General features: G+C 42.1%; 1 protein-coding gene across 3 annotated transcripts in view; it reads right to left on the bottom strand.

The window, feature by feature from the left end:
• Window positions 1-19326, bottom strand: part of OSBPL8 (oxysterol binding protein like 8) — a 403742-nt gene that overhangs the window by 282823 nt on the left and 101593 nt on the right. For all 3 annotated transcript variants that reach the window (XM_077474149.1, XM_077474151.1, XM_077474150.1), the window contains one exon: window positions 10610-10716. In XM_077474149.1, coding sequence (XP_077330275.1) covers window positions 10610-10651 — 42 coding nt within the window. In that variant the 5' untranslated portion in view covers window positions 10652-10716. The remainder of the gene's footprint in view (window positions 1-10609; window positions 10717-19326) is intronic.

Raw genomic sequence — 19326 nt, 5'->3', positions numbered from 1 at the left:
ACTTTAAAGGCTGATCTCTCCTTCTGGCTTCTCAATGGTTTCAATATTTGAGTCAATGCTCTAAAACACATACATCAGCCAGTTGTTGCCAGTAGTCCATCAAGCACCATTTAAAAGAAAAAAAATTCTCTCTCATCACTTGCATTCACTGAACCACTATTCCCACAGATATAAGAAAAGGTAGGTACCGGTTAAGCTTATTATCCCCCCCCACCCCCCCCCAAAAAAAAAAACTCTGCTGCTGGCCAATTTTACATTACTATATCCTCTAAGGCAGCTTTACAAATTCTACTCTTTACTTGGCTTTATCTGGCCCTTGGGGCACTAATCCTTCCACTGTCACCAACAGTGGGGCACTATTACTCCCACTGACACAAACTATGGGACACTATTCCCCCTCTGACATCAATGATAGGGCATTGGTACCGATGCCAGGACATTTTCTACTCCCACTGGCACCGATGCCAGGACATTTTTTTCATACAGCAGTTAGTGTGTCCCCATAATAAACCCCTCTCAGTGCATACAACAGTGTCAGTGCCCCAACAGTAATGCCTGTCAGTAGCTCCTCATCAGGGCCACCTCTATCGGTGTTGTTAAGTGCTGACCATCATTTATTTTTTCTTAAATTGACGGTCTTTTTTTGTATATAACGCAAAACTTAAGAATCGCAGAGGTGATCAAATACCACCAAAAGAAAGCTCTATTTGTGGGAAGAAAATTATAAAATTTTTGTTTGGGTACAGTGTTGTATGACCGCGCAATTGTCATTCAAAGTGCAGCAGAGCTGAAAGATAAAAATTGTCCTGGCCAGGAAGGGGGAAAAGTGCCCGATATGGAAATGGCTAAAAAAAAACACTAGAGTGCATGGAGCCTTAAAAGGAAACATGCTCCATTTAAAATACCAATGTCTAGGAGAGGCTTGTTTAAAAACATATTTAAATGCATCAATCGTTTGCAGAACTAGCTTAACCTGATCGCTTTAAAATTGTTTACATATCAAATTCCATCTAGACTGAGAAAGAAGAAAAGCAATCTCTTCTCTCCAGGTCTCAGTCAGCACTGGTGTGCACTCTGGGAATCCCTTTCCACTGTGATCACCTCTCAGGTTCCACTTTCCTCTGTGTTCCATGCTTTAATTATGGGTGTTAAGCAGGAATCTGTCAGACTAAACACCTTCCTGATGCCACTGTAACTCCAGCTGCATGCCATTTCCAGGGCAGCAAGGTACCCGCTCAGCGTCACCGACAGCGAGATGCCTGGCAATGTATCACCACCACGCCCCCCACACTCTCCATCAACATAAAACAATTCTGTATACTAATGAGGAAAACTACACAGAATAGTTGGCTTTTCTCTTTTCTCAGAGGACATTTGGTATTTAAAGGTCTTCAGTACATTTACATTGAAGCATTTTTGTTTTAGACCCCTTTCACACTGCCAGCATTTTTCAGGCACCACAGCGCTAAAAATAGCGCCTGAAAAGAGCGGCTCCTTTCACTCCCGAGGGCTTTCACACTGGAGCGGGGTGCTGGCAGGGCGTCACAAAAAGTCCTGCCAGCAACTTCCTTGGAGTGGTGAAATCAAAGCTCCTCCACCGCTGCTCCCCATTGAAATCAATGGGGCAGCGCTGCATTCCCCGTGGCGTTTTGCGGATTGATTTAACCCCTTTTCGGCCACCAGTGGGGAATTAAACCTGTCCCACTAGCGCTGCCAAGACGACGGTAAAGTGACGCTAAAAATAGCGCCGCTTTACCACCGACACCCCCCGCAGCTCTGTGTGAAAGGGCTCTAACTGACTGCATTCAAAGCCTGCACACAAACTGCTGTATGAAAAAAACCAAAAACAGGAACAGATTGTGGTTTTATAAATGTAAATCAATTGTTTTAATTGTGTGTGCTTTTACTACGTCATCTGGCATTGAGGAGGAGTGCCTGTAAAGAATAGATTGCGTACAATACAGGAAGTAGATAAGAATTTTTCCTCTGATTTCCATTGCACAAGAGCCTATGAATGACAACAAGCATGAAGACATGGAGATCAGCCCCGTGGAACATTCTAGTGCAAATTTGGGGCTCATTTTGGTGGTTTTAAGAACAAACATGCCCTGCTTCCAGACTTAGCCCTCGTTCACAAAGAAGCGACTAGTCATGCGATTTGACAGTTCAAATCGTATAAGTCCCACCCTATTGTCGGCAATGGCACTGTTCAAATTGGTGCGATGTTGACTTTGCAGGGCCGCATCGATTTGACAAACTAGTTCCTGCGCTGCTTTTGCCGATTTCAGATGTGACTTGCATAGACATCTGTGCATGAAGACGCACACGTCTTCAAAGACGCACTGACATGTGGCTTTGAAATCGTGTGATGTCAGGTGAAGTTGCACAATTTCAAAGCTGCATTAAAGTGGTTGTAAACCCTTCCCCACAACTTTGTCCCATGTAAAGCCGCATAAAAAACCCTAATGAACACTGCTTGTAGATATCTCCTTACTTGCTTAGTATTGTTGTAATCCTTGTTGTTCTGTAGAATGAAGTCACTGAGCATGCCCAGATCGACCCTGATTTACGGCACACTCTCTATGTCTTATCTATCTGTTATCAGGACTTCCTATGGCACACCACTGAACTCTGCTAATCACTCAGAGCTTCCTCCTACACACCATGTGACCTTACATACAGTCTAAAATTGGCCATTACTACAGTCTTATCAGCTGAAGTTGATAAGTCTGACAAAGGCAAACAGACATCGGCACAAGTAAATACTATGAAATAAACAAGTAAGCTATGAAGAGGGAAGCAGGGTTGCCATAGAAATGTTGGATTGAGAAGGAGGCTTGATTAACTGTACAGGAAGTGCTCAGTGTAAGGGCGGAAATACACTCCACTGTGGACTCCGAAAATAATACTTAAGATGGTGCTGCCTAACCCCTGGAAACAAGTTGTTTTAAAGTTTCTTGCAATATGGGCTGGATTACAGTGGCTATAGTCTGATATTTATTATAATGGACTAAATGAAAAGAAGCATCAGAGTGGGAGAGTTTACTTCCTCTTTAAGCCCAGGTTCACACAGCTGCAGGATTGAAATTGTGCAACTTCAGCTGAATTCGCCCAATTTCATTCCTGCACATCATTCTGACTACGAGGCAGATTTCAGAGACATTTATGCGGCTTACTGCACAGATGTCTATTGAAATCGCACCTGAGGCCGCCAAAAGTAGTACATAAACTACTTTTGGGAGTCGATGCGGCGATGCACTGATTCGGGCGGTGACATTGCTGACAATAGCCACCGATTTGTGAACGAGGCATTTTGCTTCCTGCTGTAAATTGAGCCATTAAAAATATTGTTAACGTATTTTCTCAAGACCAGGGAAAAAAAAGCTACAGGCTGCATTTTGCTATCCACAACCTGCAGAACTGCATAGATGGAAACTTTACAATGAAATACAACAGTATCCACATTTCCTTGCCATTTTTGTGCAGAAGATATGGGCCCTATGCGCCAACATCAAAAGGAGATTAAATATCGGCAAGAGGAATTTAACTACTGGCTGAGATTACTGCCTATTACATTTGCAACGGTAAGTGAAGGAGACATTTTATTTTTTATTTGCCAATACAAAAAGTTAAGAAGGTACTTTCAACTATACCCTTATTGTAGCAAGCCATCCACCAATATCAGAATAGAAATGTCATTTAATTGAGACACATAGGACCTGGGGTATGATTTCTACTGCTATTATATGTGTCAATTGCACTTTTATTAAAAATCAATAACATTTTTATTAAAACAAAAAATCTATTAATTACAAAAAAAAAAAAAAAAAAAAAAACATGACAGCGAATAAGAATTCTAAAAAGGTACCAGCACCTAAGTTTATTCTTTATAAAGCCCGAACAGCTTTCTCGCAGCACTAATAGTATAAACACCTACGGGTATCAAGTTGTCGTTTTAATAAAAGTTGCCCCAATTTTTATGCTCCTCGTTCTTAAACCCCTCCACATACTTATGGGCCTCTCCCACACTGGGAACACACCATTCTCTAAACTGCAAGTAAACTTCAAGACTTCTCCAGAGCCTCTCCCATCCTCTGGAACTCCCTGCCCCAGTCTGTCTGATCAGCCCCTACCCTGTCCATGTCCACCTTTAGGAGATCCCTGAAAATTCATTTATTCAGGGAAGCCCATCCCACACCCAACCCCAACAAATAATTGTCTACAGCCAATACCTTTTGTACCACCACCCCCTCCCTTTAGAATGTAAGCTCTACGAGCAGGGCCCTCCTGTACCTTTTGTTTTGAAGTGTACTGTAACTGTTGTCCCCCCCTATACATTGTAAAGCACTGCTTAAACTGTTGGTGCTATGTAAATCGTGTATAGTAATAATAATAATAATAAAAAACTTAAAGACAGACATAGTAAAAGACCAATCTATAAGCAGTCTGGTTGTACTGAAGTGGCTTTCAGTACAACAGTTGGGTATTTTTTGTACAATTACTGCCATTGGCTATAGCTGACAGCAGAAATCACTGTATTCTGATGGCAGGGAAACCTCCCGTTGTCAGAATACAATAGCGCAGGTTGAAGAAAAGAAAACTGCCTATATATGTGCTGCTTTAAAATGGCCCACCTCTAAAAGCACCGCTCAGCGCACAGGATCAAAACAATCAAGGTGTCTATGTAGTATATGTCATGTCATATACATGAAAATACAACATAAATTGCAAAATCAAGATATAAGTAGTAGCCGCTAAAAAAAGTAATCCAAATATAAAAAAAAACACTCTAAGCAACAGAGTACTTATTGTATAAGCGCTTGTCAGGTTTGTATATGGAAAAATGATACGATGTAGTTCAATTGTGATGTAATTGACCATGAGGAAAGCACCGTCCATCAGACACTTCACAACGTGAGAAAATCTCCCCTTTATTCAACAACTGACTCTCCACCCAACGGAACTTCAACCAAACTTTTAATCGTACTATGCAGGGCTCCAGTATATTCATGTGAAAAAAACAAATTGTCCACATAGTGTAATACTGTAGTTTTAATAAAACCCAATAATCCCCTTACAAGTTATATGTACTAGAAACAAATTAAACTCAAGCAATAATAAAAGTGCTTGTGCAAGCGTAATCACCCGATCGCCGGTAATGGTGAGGGAAACATCTGCGTATATCAGCCATTCGATCCACTTCCTGGTTGCACGGCAGCCGGTGATATGCGCGCGGCACTTCCGCTAAATCACGGAGATCATGTCACTGACGTTTCGTCACTTCCCGACTTCGTCTGAGGGCGTAGGAGATTTTCTTACGTGGTGAAGTGTCTGGTGGATGGTGCTTTCCTCATGGTCAATCATATCACAATTGAAGGGGGTCATGAAGGGGGTAAAAATCTTCTGGAGGTACAGGCGGTTAATAAAAGTGGAGTTACCCTTTAAGGGGGATAACACAACAGTACAACCAAACATTAGATTAATAATTGTACACTAACTGCACATTGCAGCCAGTCTTTTTATGCTCTGAAATGGTTTGAAGTATGGAATAGGCTTACAAATGGAACTATAACAATTATTAAAAGAACGCCAAGGAGCTCTGTTTCTATATATATCCATATACACACGTGTGTGTGTGTGTGTGTGTGTGTGTGTGTGTGTGTGTGTGTGTGTGTGTGTATGTGTGTGTGTATATTACACACACACACACATACACACCTCTCTATTTATTACAGTGCATCTGGAAAGTATTAACGGCGCTTCACTTCTTCCACATTTTGTTACAGCCTTATTCCAAAATGCATTTAATTCCTTATTCCTGCTATAAACAATAATAATTCCTTATTCCTTCTATAAACAATAACCCCAGAATGACAACGTGAAAGAAGTTTGTTTGAAATCTTTGCACATTTATAATATATATATAAAAATAAATCATATGTACATAAGTATTCACAGCCTTTGTCAGGACACCAAATTCAACTCAGGTGCATCCCGTTTCCACTGATCATCCATGAGATGTTTCTACAACTTGATTGGAATGCACCCGTGATAAATTCTGTTGATTGAACATGGTTTGGAAAGGCACACACCTGTCTATATAAAGGTTCCACATTTAACAGTGCATGTCAGAGCACAAACCAAGCCATGAATTCCAAGGAATTTTCTGTAGACCTCCTAGAAACGATTGTATGGAGGCACAGATCTAGGGAAGGGTACAGTAAAAATTTCCACAGCATTGAAGGTCCCAATGAACACAGTGGCCTCCACCAGGACTCTTCCTAGAGCAGGCTGCCCGGCCAAACTGAGTGATCGGGGGAGAAGGGCCTCAGTCAGGTGACCAAGAACCCAGTGGTCACTCTGACAGAGCTCCAGCATTTCCTTGTGGATAGAGGAGAACCTTCCAGAAAAACAACCATCTCCACAGCACTCCACCAATCAGGCCTGTATGGTAGAGTGGCCAGACGGAAGCCACTCCTTAGTAAAAGGCACATGACAGCCCCTCTGGAGTTTGCCAAAAGGCACTTGAAGGACTTTCAGACCATGAGAAACAAAATTCTCTTGTCTGATGAAACAAAGATTGAGCTCTTTGGCCTGAAGGGCAAGCATCATGTCTGAAGGAAGCCAAGCACCGCTCATCACCTGGCCAATACCATCCATACAGTGAAGAATGGTGGCGGCAGCATCATGCTGTGGGAATATTTTTTTAGCGGCAGGAACTGGGAGACTAGCCAGGATCAAGGGAAAGATTAATGCAGCAATGCACAGAGACATCCTTGATGAATACCTGATCCAGAGCCCTCTGGACTTCGGACTGGGGTTAATGTTAATTTCTAAATGGACAACGACCCTAAGCTCACAGCCAAGATAACAAAAGGAGTAGCTATGGGACAACGCAGTGAATGTCCTTGAGTGGCCAGCCAAGCCAGAGCCCAGACTTAAATCCAATTGAACATCTCTGGAAAGATCTGCAAATTGTTGTGCACCGACGCTCACCATCCAACCTGATGGAGCTTGAGAGGTCCTGCAAAAAAAGAATGAGAGAAACTGGCCCAAAAATAGGTGTGCCAAGCTTGTAGCATCATACTCAAAAAGACTTGAGGCTGTAATTGGTGCCAAAGGTGCTTCAACAAAGTAATGAGCAAAGGCTGTGAATAGTTATGTGCATGAGATTTTTCTTTTTTTAATAGTTATGCAAACGTCTTTCATTTAAAATTTGGAGGAAAATAATAAACGGAATCCATTTTGAAATAAGGCTGCAAAATAACACAATTTGGAAAAAGTGAAGCGCTGTGAATATTTTCCAGAGGAATTGAATATATATATATATATATATATATATATATATATATATACACATACACACACACACACACACACACACACATATATACATACATATACACATACACACAACAGAAATTACCCTGATGTAACAAATTGTATTTTAAATCCACTGCTTTTTAAGACATGACAATGAAAATATATGATAAATAGGAGTTGGTCAAGGGAAAGGACACATGTAAAGGTTACAAAATGTGACTAAAAATTCACATTGCCAAAAGCCACAGGAAATGCCATGTATGAATCATTCTAGGTAAACATCAGACATTCTCTTAGAGACAGATACGTGGTCACAACAAAAAGCACTCAGAGCCTTAATCAGAATGAGACATCCAGGGACTCACACACACATATATATATATATATATATATATATATATATATATATATATATATATACATATATATATACACATACATATATACACACACACACACACACACATAGATATACATATATAACACTATATAATGTTTTAGATAGCATTAGCAACTCACCTCAAACGTCTACTAAGCCCTCCAGAGTACAGAACACTGTCTACACACAAGATGGCTGTTCTGTCCCAGGCTATTTATACCCACTTGCATCAGTTGATAACAAGCAGCCTATTCGAAATACATCCCAACATTATATATTTATAATCTGATAGTCCAGATCACTAGCAAATGACACCAGCACTGTACCCTGCCAGTCTGTCGATCTTGCCAATTTACTGACCCAGTTGTGCCGTCATGAACTCCACAAGACCTAACCTAGAGCTGGATAAGCTTTAAAATGAAGATATGAAAACCCTCACTTCAAATGGCTCATTCCTTACCAGCCAACTTGGTCTGAGCTTTTATTTAGACAAAGCCAGCCAAGAAGTACGTTTCTACTGCTTAGCTGTCTTTTTAGCTAAACCATGGTGCTCTGGAATGCTTTATCACATGCTAAATGTTTATTTGTAAAATAAAGATTGTATACATATAGTAAAAACAGCTACAAAAGTACAAGTTTAAAAACAATGAAAAAAAAATAAGATAAAACAATATTTTATTTAGCAAAACTAAAAAGAACCCTTAGTTGCATGCCTTGCTTGTACTAACGTACTGTAAACCCCCCCACCCCTCAGCAGTACATCCATAGCCTTCAACGTTTCTAGGCTTTATGGTAGAAGCCTTATTGTGAGCCCTCAGAAGCGCTTACAAAGCTGTACTCTAATTTCTGCAGTCTTGGCATAAAGCTTTACTAAAGAAAAAAAAAAAACAATTTATAAAATATATTTATATGGTTATAGAACACTGAACTCCAGCTATAAATGCATACTTTAAAGTATAAGTTCACCTTTCATAACATGTTACAACCATATTAAGGGTGCAACATGTTATGAATGCACCGGCCCCCAGGTCCCCTCTGATTACCGCTGTGACAGTAGACTCAGGAATCTTCTCCCTGTGACTGCTGCCAACATTTCAAAAAAAGACATGGCCACACAGGGCTCTGCCCACCCAGCCCACGTCACTCATTCACAGTCCTCTGTGAAAGTGAAAGTAAAACTACAAGGTCAGGCAGTTTTGTGACTGTGGGCTTGTAGTTTTCAATGAACTAATATGGCGCTGTGAGCAATGTGGGTAGTTCATTGAGGCTTCCTGTCAGAATGTATTGGCTTCCTCATACGAGGTACGAGCAAGCAGATACACCGACAGATCTGCAGGAGGCCTGCACGGCATCAGCGATCTACTTTTCACCGGTGCAATGCTTTACAGATTTCCAGAGCAAAAAAGAATAAATAATTTGTATTTTTTTTTTGCAAGTAAAAAAATTATGTGCATTTATTCTTTTTTTTTTTTTTTGTCAAAAGGCGAACTTATTCTTTAAAGGGGTATCAAACTTAAAAAGGAGGTCCAGCCCCCCCATGAAAAATTTTAAAAAAAGTCTGCAGCTACAAATACTGCAGCTGCTGACTTTTAATATATGGGCACTTACCTGTCCAGGGAGCACGGGATGGCACCCAAGCTGAGTCACAGCTCCCTGTGTCCATTCAGACATGGAGCTTCTGTTCGGTCCCGCCTGCTCTCTCTCCTGGTTGGCTGACTTTCATTTAAAGTCAAAGTTCAGGCGCAAGGAGTGCATGCAGACAAATGTTCAGGCAAAACTTACAGAAGGTGGAGCTGTAAAGTCTATATAGCCTTTGTTGCAGAGGGTATGGTATAAGGGCAAAGGATGTGAGGCACTGGAGGCTGCTGTCCTCAGAGTTGAGCCAGCTTAGTGTGAATGACAAGAAGAAAGTGAAGAGAGGAAACACCACTTAAGTGCAGCATCACAATGGAAAATGTTTTAGGTCAGGCGCACCATCAGGACCTTTACGGAAACGTTCTGAACAGTTTCCCAGTGACATCAGCCACAGCAAATCCACCTTGGGTACTTGATTTACTCTTGTACAGAATATTCTCTCTTCCTTGTTATCAAGCTCCAATACTCCTATGTATAGGTTTATTATCAAATGTCATTTTTATCTATTACTTTTATTTTACATTCTTATTTCTTTTTACTTCCCTATTGCAATCATTGTAACCCATTGTATTATACATGTTCTTTTTGCCTATCTTTTGCCAAGTATATATTTGTGGGTGGCTTGTCCACTTGCTGCTTTGTTTTGTATGCCAATTTGTGTACAGAAGCACTGGTCCTTGTAGTTCCATGTCCACAGCCACACACACAATAATATATAAATATATATATATATATATATATATATATATATATATATATATATATATATATATATATATATATATATATCTGCACTACCACCCCAGGCCATCAGAAGAAGCAGAGAGCTCCGAGTGCCTGGCCTTTACTGAAATCACGTCCGCTGAAACATCGCACACGGGTTTGCATTTATAAAATCCAGAAAAGTGCTTAGAAATACAGTCATTGATAATACACAGCTAAAATAAACATAAGTGACCTTAAATGCAAGGTAAAAGTTCACTGTCATTTACGGTTGCATCCCGCTCCAAGGATAAATGAACAGGAAAGGGCTTACAACAGTCACAAGACAAAAACTTTTCAATGACTTACAAATTACAGTACTTCACTTGTATGAATGTTAATACTTGTTTTAATAATATTCTAAATGTATACCAAAACACTAAATTGATACCAATTCTATCTATCTGTGTAATCGACAAATACTCCCCGTCTGTGTGAACAATGCAGCCCCACGTATATGTTGTGTTATAATGGCAACCCCCTGGTAATTCAAACTTTAAAGTGACTTACCAAAGTTTTCTCAGGTTCCACCTCCGAGACGTTCGTCTCCATGTCAAATGCTTGTCTGAGAGCCCAGCGTTGAATTAGAAATCTAACATCTCAAGGCCTTGCGTATCCTGTAACAAGAAGATAGCATGTCAGTGCCAGGGCCAGGCCGAAGAAGGATAAGTGCGTTTGTCTACCAAGCAAGAAGACCTGATAAAAAAAATGAAAAAATAATCTTCACTGGGCAAAACAAAAAAATAGGATGGAATTCCTATAGGATGGAATCCATTTGATAGCAAATGGGCTTCATACCGACTGCATTACAGAACATCTGCTGCAAAGAAATCTCTTTGCAAAACAAACAGCAATTTGGAAGGCAATCAATTCTTTCTTTACAGTTGCAAGAAGTATTCCCTTTACCAAGCTGAAAACGATGGCTCTTTGCAGCCCCACAGGGTCCATTGGTTCCAGGGTACAGGCTTCACTGTGACACAGAAAACAGGCACGCTCACACAAAGCCTTTTCAGAGCACAAGTAACACGCACACAGCAGCAACTGTGCCTGCTATAAAAAGCAGCAACACAGCAAAGTCATACACCAATTTATATGTCAGTGATACAATGGCTAGAGCGCAAACTAAACAATCTTTATGTAAGTGGCCTTTGCCAGTGTGAGGGAGGGATTCCTGCTTTGTTTAAAAATCCAAAGTTAAGACTGGCTTGCTTACAGTTTCACAGCTTATTTGGTGAGGAGAGTCGGGAAAATATATAAAAGGCACAAAGTAGGGTTAAATGCGCAGGGGAAGCAGTGATAGAATGGGTGCCCCAGGGGGTGCAAATGCAGTGTTCTGGGAGGAGAGCTTTGAGTATACATAGAGGGAGTAAATACACAGGTGAAGTTGTAAGGCATAGGGTTATAGTGTGTGTATGGGGAGAGAGGACCTATCCAAGTACATTTTTTATTATTATTATTCCAGCTACTTATATAGTGCCTACAATTTACATTTACATTGTACATTTCCTCAAGGAGCTTACAATCTAAGAACCCTAACTCCCATACATACTAGAGCCAATTAACCTACCGGCATGTCTTTGGAGTGTGGGAGGAAATCCGCACAGGGAGAACATGCAAACTCCAGGCAGGTAGTGCTGTGGTTGGAATTCAAACCAACAACCCTTGTGCTGCTAGGCAGAAGTGCTAACCACCTTGGTGAGAGCTAGGAATAGGGCATGCAGGCATAAGGCAGGACAATGCCAAGGTGTACTGGTGAAAGAGGGGCAGGGTGAGACTTGCATTCTATGAAAAAAAGAAGACCCCTTTCACACTGCAGCGTTTTTCATGCACCTTTGGGCTAAAAACACCTGTAAAGGGCCTGAAAAACACCTCCCAGTGTGAGAGCACGAGTACTTTCACACTGGAGCGATGTGCTTGCAGAACATTAGAAAAAGTCCTGCAAGCATCCTCTTTCAGATGGTGTGGGAGCTGTGAATACACCCCTCCTTCACCACCCCTGCCATTGGAATCAATGGGCACCGCTGCCAAAGCGCCTGCAAAGTGCTTCGGTATCGGCACTTTTAACCCCTATTCAGCTGCTAGCAGGGGTCAAAAGTGCCCCTGATAGTGGAGGAAAAGTGCCGCTACTACAGTGGTAAAGCTCCTCTAAAATTAGTAGCGCTTTACCACTAATGTCCCCACACCTCAGTGTCAAAGGGGCCTAAATGATGTTTTCCGTCATAGCCATAATTGGTATGTGGCATAATCCAACAAGGATTTTTAGCATCTTCAGCAACCCTTCAGGCACAGTATACCAAGAATTCAGACCCAACACATGGCAAAAAAAATAAAAATTTCCTGGAGTTGCACTTTGATTTTTCCTCTTTCTAGAGTACTAGTATAGATAGATAGAGCAAGACTTTGCAACTATGGAAAAGGATATAGGAATGACATTAGAAATGGATATAGCAATAACACTGGGTTTGCACTAAGGCAAAGTGAAGGGTTCCAGCATGTTTAATTGTGAGAAGGGAAAACTGTATAATGCTTTGCCCTGGTTTTTTAATGGTAGATCGGTGACTGGAGCTTGAAGGATTCAAAGATAAAGCCTTCAGTTCTGTGTCCAGATCCTGATGGAGACTTGCATGCCCTATGATTGCACAGGTGTGCAGATTTGTTCAAAGCTAGGCCTGACCATTGCTCATGGCTCCCATTTGGAGATTGAGGTGTCTTCCAGCCAGGAGAGGCAATTTACTTGGGGGACAAAACTCCATGCTGGAGAGATTCCCTACTCGTAGGACAGGGAGAGTTGGGACAACCGAGAGAGTCTACGGGACAGAGAGATGAGGCAACTAGTGAATCTGGGAGGACTGGAGGGAGTCTATATGTTTTAGAGGAGTGAGAGAGCCAAGGGGTCTAGGAAAACCTTATCTAGAGGCCAGGAGTGGGACGGTGCAGTGAGGTGCTATAACTAAGGGCTGAGTGAGCCAGGAGAGCAAGCTGGGTCTGAAGGATACTGACAAGCGGAGCTGCTGAAGAATAAGCCAGGTTGCTTAGCATTGTCATAATTTTTGTGCTTAAAAAAAAAAAGCCTGTGTGGGCAACCTGTTGTCAAGACTTTACTTTTCACTTAAATAGTAGTGGGCCGGTGTCCTATCATATATGGTCCCCCATCGGATAGTGTCCGCACACACAGATTCTGAAAATAGCCGAGGATGAACGGCGCCTGCGCCATGAGTCCAGGTTCTATCCCCACCATCCAAGTGGACATAGAGTAGGAATATAAACGAGCCCAGCGCAGAGAGGCCGAGCCCGAAGCGTGGCGAGCGAAGCTCGCTCGCGAGGGGTCCTCCAATTTTCACAACCCTATGTCCGCTTGGATGGTGGGGCTACCACCTCCACTCACGGCGCAGGCGCTGTTCATCTTCGGAAATTTTCCGAAGCTTCTTCTGCCCCATACTGAGCATACGCAGTACGGGGCGGACACTATATGATGGCAGGACACTATCTGCCAGAACACCGGCAAGTCCTTATTACCCAAAATTCATGACTCACATGAACGTACTACATCTACCATTGAGCTAAGCAACAATATTTCACAATATCATTTTTTTTTTTTTTTTGTAATCCGTCTAGTTAGGGAGATTTCCTTTTGCTTTCTGATACATAAAAGCAAAAGGAATTGTGAAGATATATTCAGTATGAAAGAATACAAAGGAAATCAATTCCTATACAGTTGACACAGGAAAAGGTTTCCCTATTAAAAAAAAAAAAAAAAATCCCCCCTATTCCTATTGAGATAGAATATGAAAATTTAGCATTTACCATTATTTTCAATTTTCCATGAATATATATATATATATATATATATATATATATATATATATATATATATATATATATATATATATTTTTTTTTATATTTATATTTATAGTCACACACACAAAAGGTATACCAAATGGAAATTTTGCTGCCGAAAATCGAAAATGCAGGATACACTTGGCCAAAAACAAAAGTAAAAAAAAAAAAATGTATATATAATTGCATTATATTCAACTTTTTAATTAATATCATGAATTTAAATGAATATGAATTTATTGTCAGCCATTATTTCCACCTTTAGCGCAAGAAAAGCAAAAAAAATAAAATAAAAAAAAAATAAAGTGTATCCCTTTAAATTCAATGCATGTCTTTACACTGGCCTGTTGCACTTCCATTGTGGTGTTAAAAATCCTGCTTGCTGCATTTTTGGTCAGTTAAAAAAACGTGCCAAAAAATGCACCTTCCCATTGAAATGCATTGAAAACGCAGCAAGAACGTACCAATAACACATCAGTTTTCGAGTCAAATGATCCTTTGAAAACACACACCATAAGCACAGTAAAATCTGATAAAAAAATCGCATTTCCTGCACCATCAGCCCCCCTCAACACCATTTTTCAGCTGCCAGAATTTCGGTGCATGTTTAATGTATACTAAAGACAGATAGATCTACACACACACTGTATACATACTTTCAGTTCCAAGGGAGTTTGACAAAGCTTTTTTTATTCATTAGAGCAGGGATCTGCAATTAGCGGATTTCCAGCTGTTGCAAAACTACAAGTCCCATCACGTCTCTGCCTTTGGGTGTCACGCTTGTGGCTGTCAGAGCCTTGCTATGCCTCATGGGATTTGTAGTTTTGCAACAGCTGGAGGTCCGCTAACTGCATATCCCTGCATTAGACCAATGTGATGCATTTAAGCTGCATTAAGTGGGCATTTTTAACACTATATATAAACAATATAAAATATGTTTTGAAATAAAAAGGTATGGCAATCCACTTGCATCTATCCAAGAAATGATAATAATTCATATACATACACACACAATGCATTACTATTTAGATTTTACATCAATGTAATTATGCCTTAAAGCATTAACCCAAACCATTAACCCAAAAGGAATTAATCACTGTATTGGTCTTCTAACTAAAACCCATTATTATGGAATCGGTGGCAAATATAGCTGTAATTTCAGAACAGACTGTACCCAATGAGGCAATCATATTAAAAAAAAAAAAACGGTTAGACAAAGCAAAAAACAGGCTTTTAAGCAAAGATATAAGATGTTTAGATACAAGACATACAATGCAGTCAGCTGAACATAAATAACTGTCAATGATTAAAGTATACTGCATGTGAACCCTTACCTTGTAAAACTATCTTTTCCGTTTCAAATAGAAATAAAAACGTGCGTGCGCACATACGTGGCATGTCTAAAAAGTTTGGTGAATGGTCTGATATCTCAACAGCAACGTGGGCCAGGTGCATACGCATGTATATGGCTATCCAGAGACACGTCGAGAAGATTCACCTAGTGTGGAGGACACGTAACTGTCCTGGTAAACCTGCTGTGGGTAGTGAAATGTAGTCAGTGTGAGAGGTAGGTTTACAGTGCAATGGAGCAACATCTGGTGAAACCAGCGATGTAGACGCATGAAATGTTGGTGCAAGTGTACAGGACGGAAGCCACGAGTAGAAAATATGTTTACAACTGGTTCAAATGCTTGTGCAATGGAAAGAAGACAACTGATGATGAGCCACATTAGGGTTGGCCACAGATTGTACACTGCTGCTTAAAAAAAAAAAAGGGGGGGGGGGGCAAATAGGAAATCCGGAGGGAATAGATAAAAGCTCGCCGGTGACCGGTTCTCTTTAGTTTGCTATTTTGCCTATTCAGGGCTAATTTAAAGGCTAAGTTCACCTTTTACAAATAAATAATAAATGTACATCATTTTGCAGGTTAGGAAAAAATGTTTTTGTTTTTTTTTACTCTGCAGCCTGTAAGGCATTGCACCCACGATGAGCAGATTGTGGGTGCAAAGCATGGATCCTGCAGGCATTCAGAACGACTATCTACCCATACCTCATACAGGGAGACAGTGAATGGCAGAAATATTTAATTAATTACTCTCACCAGTGCCCTCGCAGTTCATGGAGCATCACAAGCCGACAGCCACGGAGGCCGATGGTAGATGTGGTTCATTCATTCACAGAACTCAGTAAATGAATGATGCAGCCAAAAAGGGAGGAGCTGTGCAGTTTTTGAATTGTGAAAGTGGGTGCAGGGAGAAGATCCCCTGCCAGCTGTCACGGAGTGGTTTGGGGGGTAGAGGCTGTTACATATTCCATCCTAAATATGCGTGGAACATTTAACATGTTCCAGAGATGAATTTATCCTTTAAGGCCTCATACATATGAACAATTGCGGTCATATTTTGGCACCTGAAAAGCATAGCTGCCCATAGTAATGAATAATTGTATGCTAGGTAGCTTTTTTGGGTCCAGGGATCTACACCTGTGCACAAATTTAAACAAGCAGAGCATCCACCAGCGTACAGCCACTTATTACTTTGGACAGTTGTACGCTGCAGCTGTATCTCCAAGGTGTGAAAACACATTTAAATTGGATGATTAAAAGCGTCTGGGAGCATGAACTTAAGGCCCCTTTCACACGATCGGCCCGCAAAGATCCGCCTGTTTGTTTTTCAGACGGATCTGAGCGTGCCACGTATTGACTTGTATGGGCAGGACGAATGTCAGCGGATATGTGTCTGCTGACATCCGCCTGCCATCGGATCTGACAAGATCCGCTGAAAACAGACGGATACATTCGCCATCCGTCTAGTGAATCAGATTAAAAACAGACATGCTGTTCATTTTCATCCGATCTGTCAATAGAGAAGAGTGAGGCTCGGACAGGTCTGTCCCTGCACAGTAGAGCTGCACGAGTCTGGGAAAAATGAGAATCACGATTCTTTTGCTTAAAATGAAGATCACGATTCTCAAAAAACTGCTTTATTTGAAAAAATTACAGGCAGGGTATCGCTGAGTATTGGCAGGAAGGGTATCGCAGAGTATTGGCCGGGTATTGGCAGAGTATTGGCAGGGTATTGCTAGAGTATTGGCAGGGTATTGCTAGAGTATTGGCAGGGTATTGCTAGAGTATTGGCAGGGTATTGCTAGAGTATTGGCAGGGTATTGCTAGAGTATTGGCAGGGTATTGCTAGAGTATTGGCAGGGTATTGCTAGAGTATTGGCAGGGTATTGCTAGAGTATTGGCAGGGTATTGCAGATCATTGCTAGAGTATTGGCAGGGTATTTCTGGGTACTGCAGGGTATGGAGGGATGGCTACTTCCATCTCTGGATCTCTTCCCCTCCACTGTACAGATTAGTACAGAGGGGGAGAGAGGAACCGGCTTCATGACATGATGCCGGTTTGTTTACAAGTGATCGCTCCATCGGAGCGATCACAGTGTAAACAGCCTGGGTGTAGAAAGATGGCCGCTGCTTCGGAGCTAGGCCGAAGCCGCGGCCTTTCCTAAGGCCGAGACCGCGGCATGTGCCGATCCGAGCGGAGTGACCGCACACTCCAATGACTGACGTCAGTTTCGGTTGGCTGACGTTAGTTCCGATATCCGCCATTTGCGTTCCACGCTGGTTACGCGGAACCGGCGGCACTAAAAGAAAATATCGCGGGTCACCCAGAACTTAGATCGCGTGGGGGGGTGAATCGAGTTGGCCATCGTTGCGCGATTAATCGCGCACCTCTACTGCACAGTGAGCAGAGACGGATCTGTCATCTGCCTGCTCAGCGGGGATCAACAGAGCGAACCCCCGATGAGCTAGTGGAGTCCACTGTGCAGATCCGACCCATGTGAAAGGGGCCCAAGAAATCTTTTAACCACTTGCCGCCCGCCCTATAACAAATTGACGGTGGCAAAGTGGTTGCATAATCCTGATCGGACGTCATATGACGTGATCAGGATTATGAGCCGCTGCGCGCCCCCGGGGGAGCGCATCACGACGATCGTTGTTGCGGGGTGTCAGTTTGACACCCGGCAACTACAATCTCGGTAAAGAGTCTCCGACGGAGACTCTTTACCACGTGATCAGCCGTGTCCAATCACGGCTGATCACAGTGTAAATAGGAAAAGCCGGTGATCGGCTTTTCCTCACTCGCGTCTGTCAGATGCGAGTAGAGGAGAGCCGATCGGCTGCTCCTCTGACAGGGGGGGTCTGTGCTGATTGTTTATCAGCACAGCCCCCCCAAGGATGCCCACACTGGACCACCAGGGATGCCACCAGACCACCAGGGATACCCAGGACAAGGTATTCCACCCTAGACCACCAGGGATTCCAGTCAGTGCCACAATGGATGCCAATCAGTGCCCACAATGGATGCCAATCAGTGCCCACAATGGGCATCACTGACTGGCATGCATTATTGTTTGGCACTGATTGGCATCCATTAGTACAATATATTATAATACAATGCCGCCCATCAGTGCCCATCCGTGCCACCTATCAGTGCCCATCCATGCCCACCTGTGCCGCCTACCCATGCCCACCTGTGCCGACTAACCCATGCCCATCTGTGCCGACTAACCCATGCCCACCTGTGACACCTATCCATGCCCATCCATGCCAATTTGTGCCACCTATCAGTGCCCATCCGTGTCGCACATCAGTGCCACCAATCAGTGCCCATCAGTGCCGCCTTTCAGTGCCACGGTGTCCATCAATGCCACCTCATCAGTGCCACTTCATTGGTGCCACCTCATCGGTGCCCATCAGTGCCGCCTTATCATTGCCCATCAGTGTAAACCCATCAGTGAAGGAGAAAACGTACTTATTTGCAATGTTTTGAAACTGAAACAAAAAAAAACATTTTTTAAAAAAAATTCGGTATTTTTTTATTTGTTTAGCAAAAAATAAAAACCGCAGAGGTGATCAAATACCACCAAAAGAAAGCTCTATTTGTGGGAAAAAATGATAAAAATTTCCTTTGGGTACAGTGTAGCATGACCGCGCAATTGTCATTCAAAGTGCGACAGCGCTGAAAGCTCAAAATTGGTCTGGGCAGGAAGGTGTTTAAGTGCCCGGTATTGAAGTGGTTAAAGACCACCTTTGTGGACTTATCCTTGCTGTTATAGCATTACAGGCAATCCTTCCTCAATCACTAAACTGTGAAGCTTCATGTCAGATGCTGTTGGAGGGGATACAGGGCTGACAATGTAAACTTCCTCTGCCATGTGAGCATGCAGCAACAAGGGCTGTAATGCAAGATTTCATTTTCGCCAGTTTATAGTAGACAATACAACAAATTAGAATTGCCAATTAGCTGGAACTGCTTACTGTACCTTAAAGTGGCATTAAATCATCTTACCAATCATTAGATATGGTGGCTGTGACCCTTTTCCT

Source organism: Lithobates pipiens, unplaced genomic scaffold (genome assembly GCF_037356315.1).
Source record: "Lithobates pipiens isolate NorthernLeopardFrog02 unplaced genomic scaffold, aLitPip1_a1.2 Scaffold_8, whole genome shotgun sequence".
Taxonomy (NCBI): domain Eukaryota; kingdom Metazoa; phylum Chordata; class Amphibia; order Anura; family Ranidae; genus Lithobates; species Lithobates pipiens.
The sequence above is the reverse complement of the archived record's forward strand: the minus strand, read 5'-3'. Positions and strand labels throughout refer to the sequence as shown.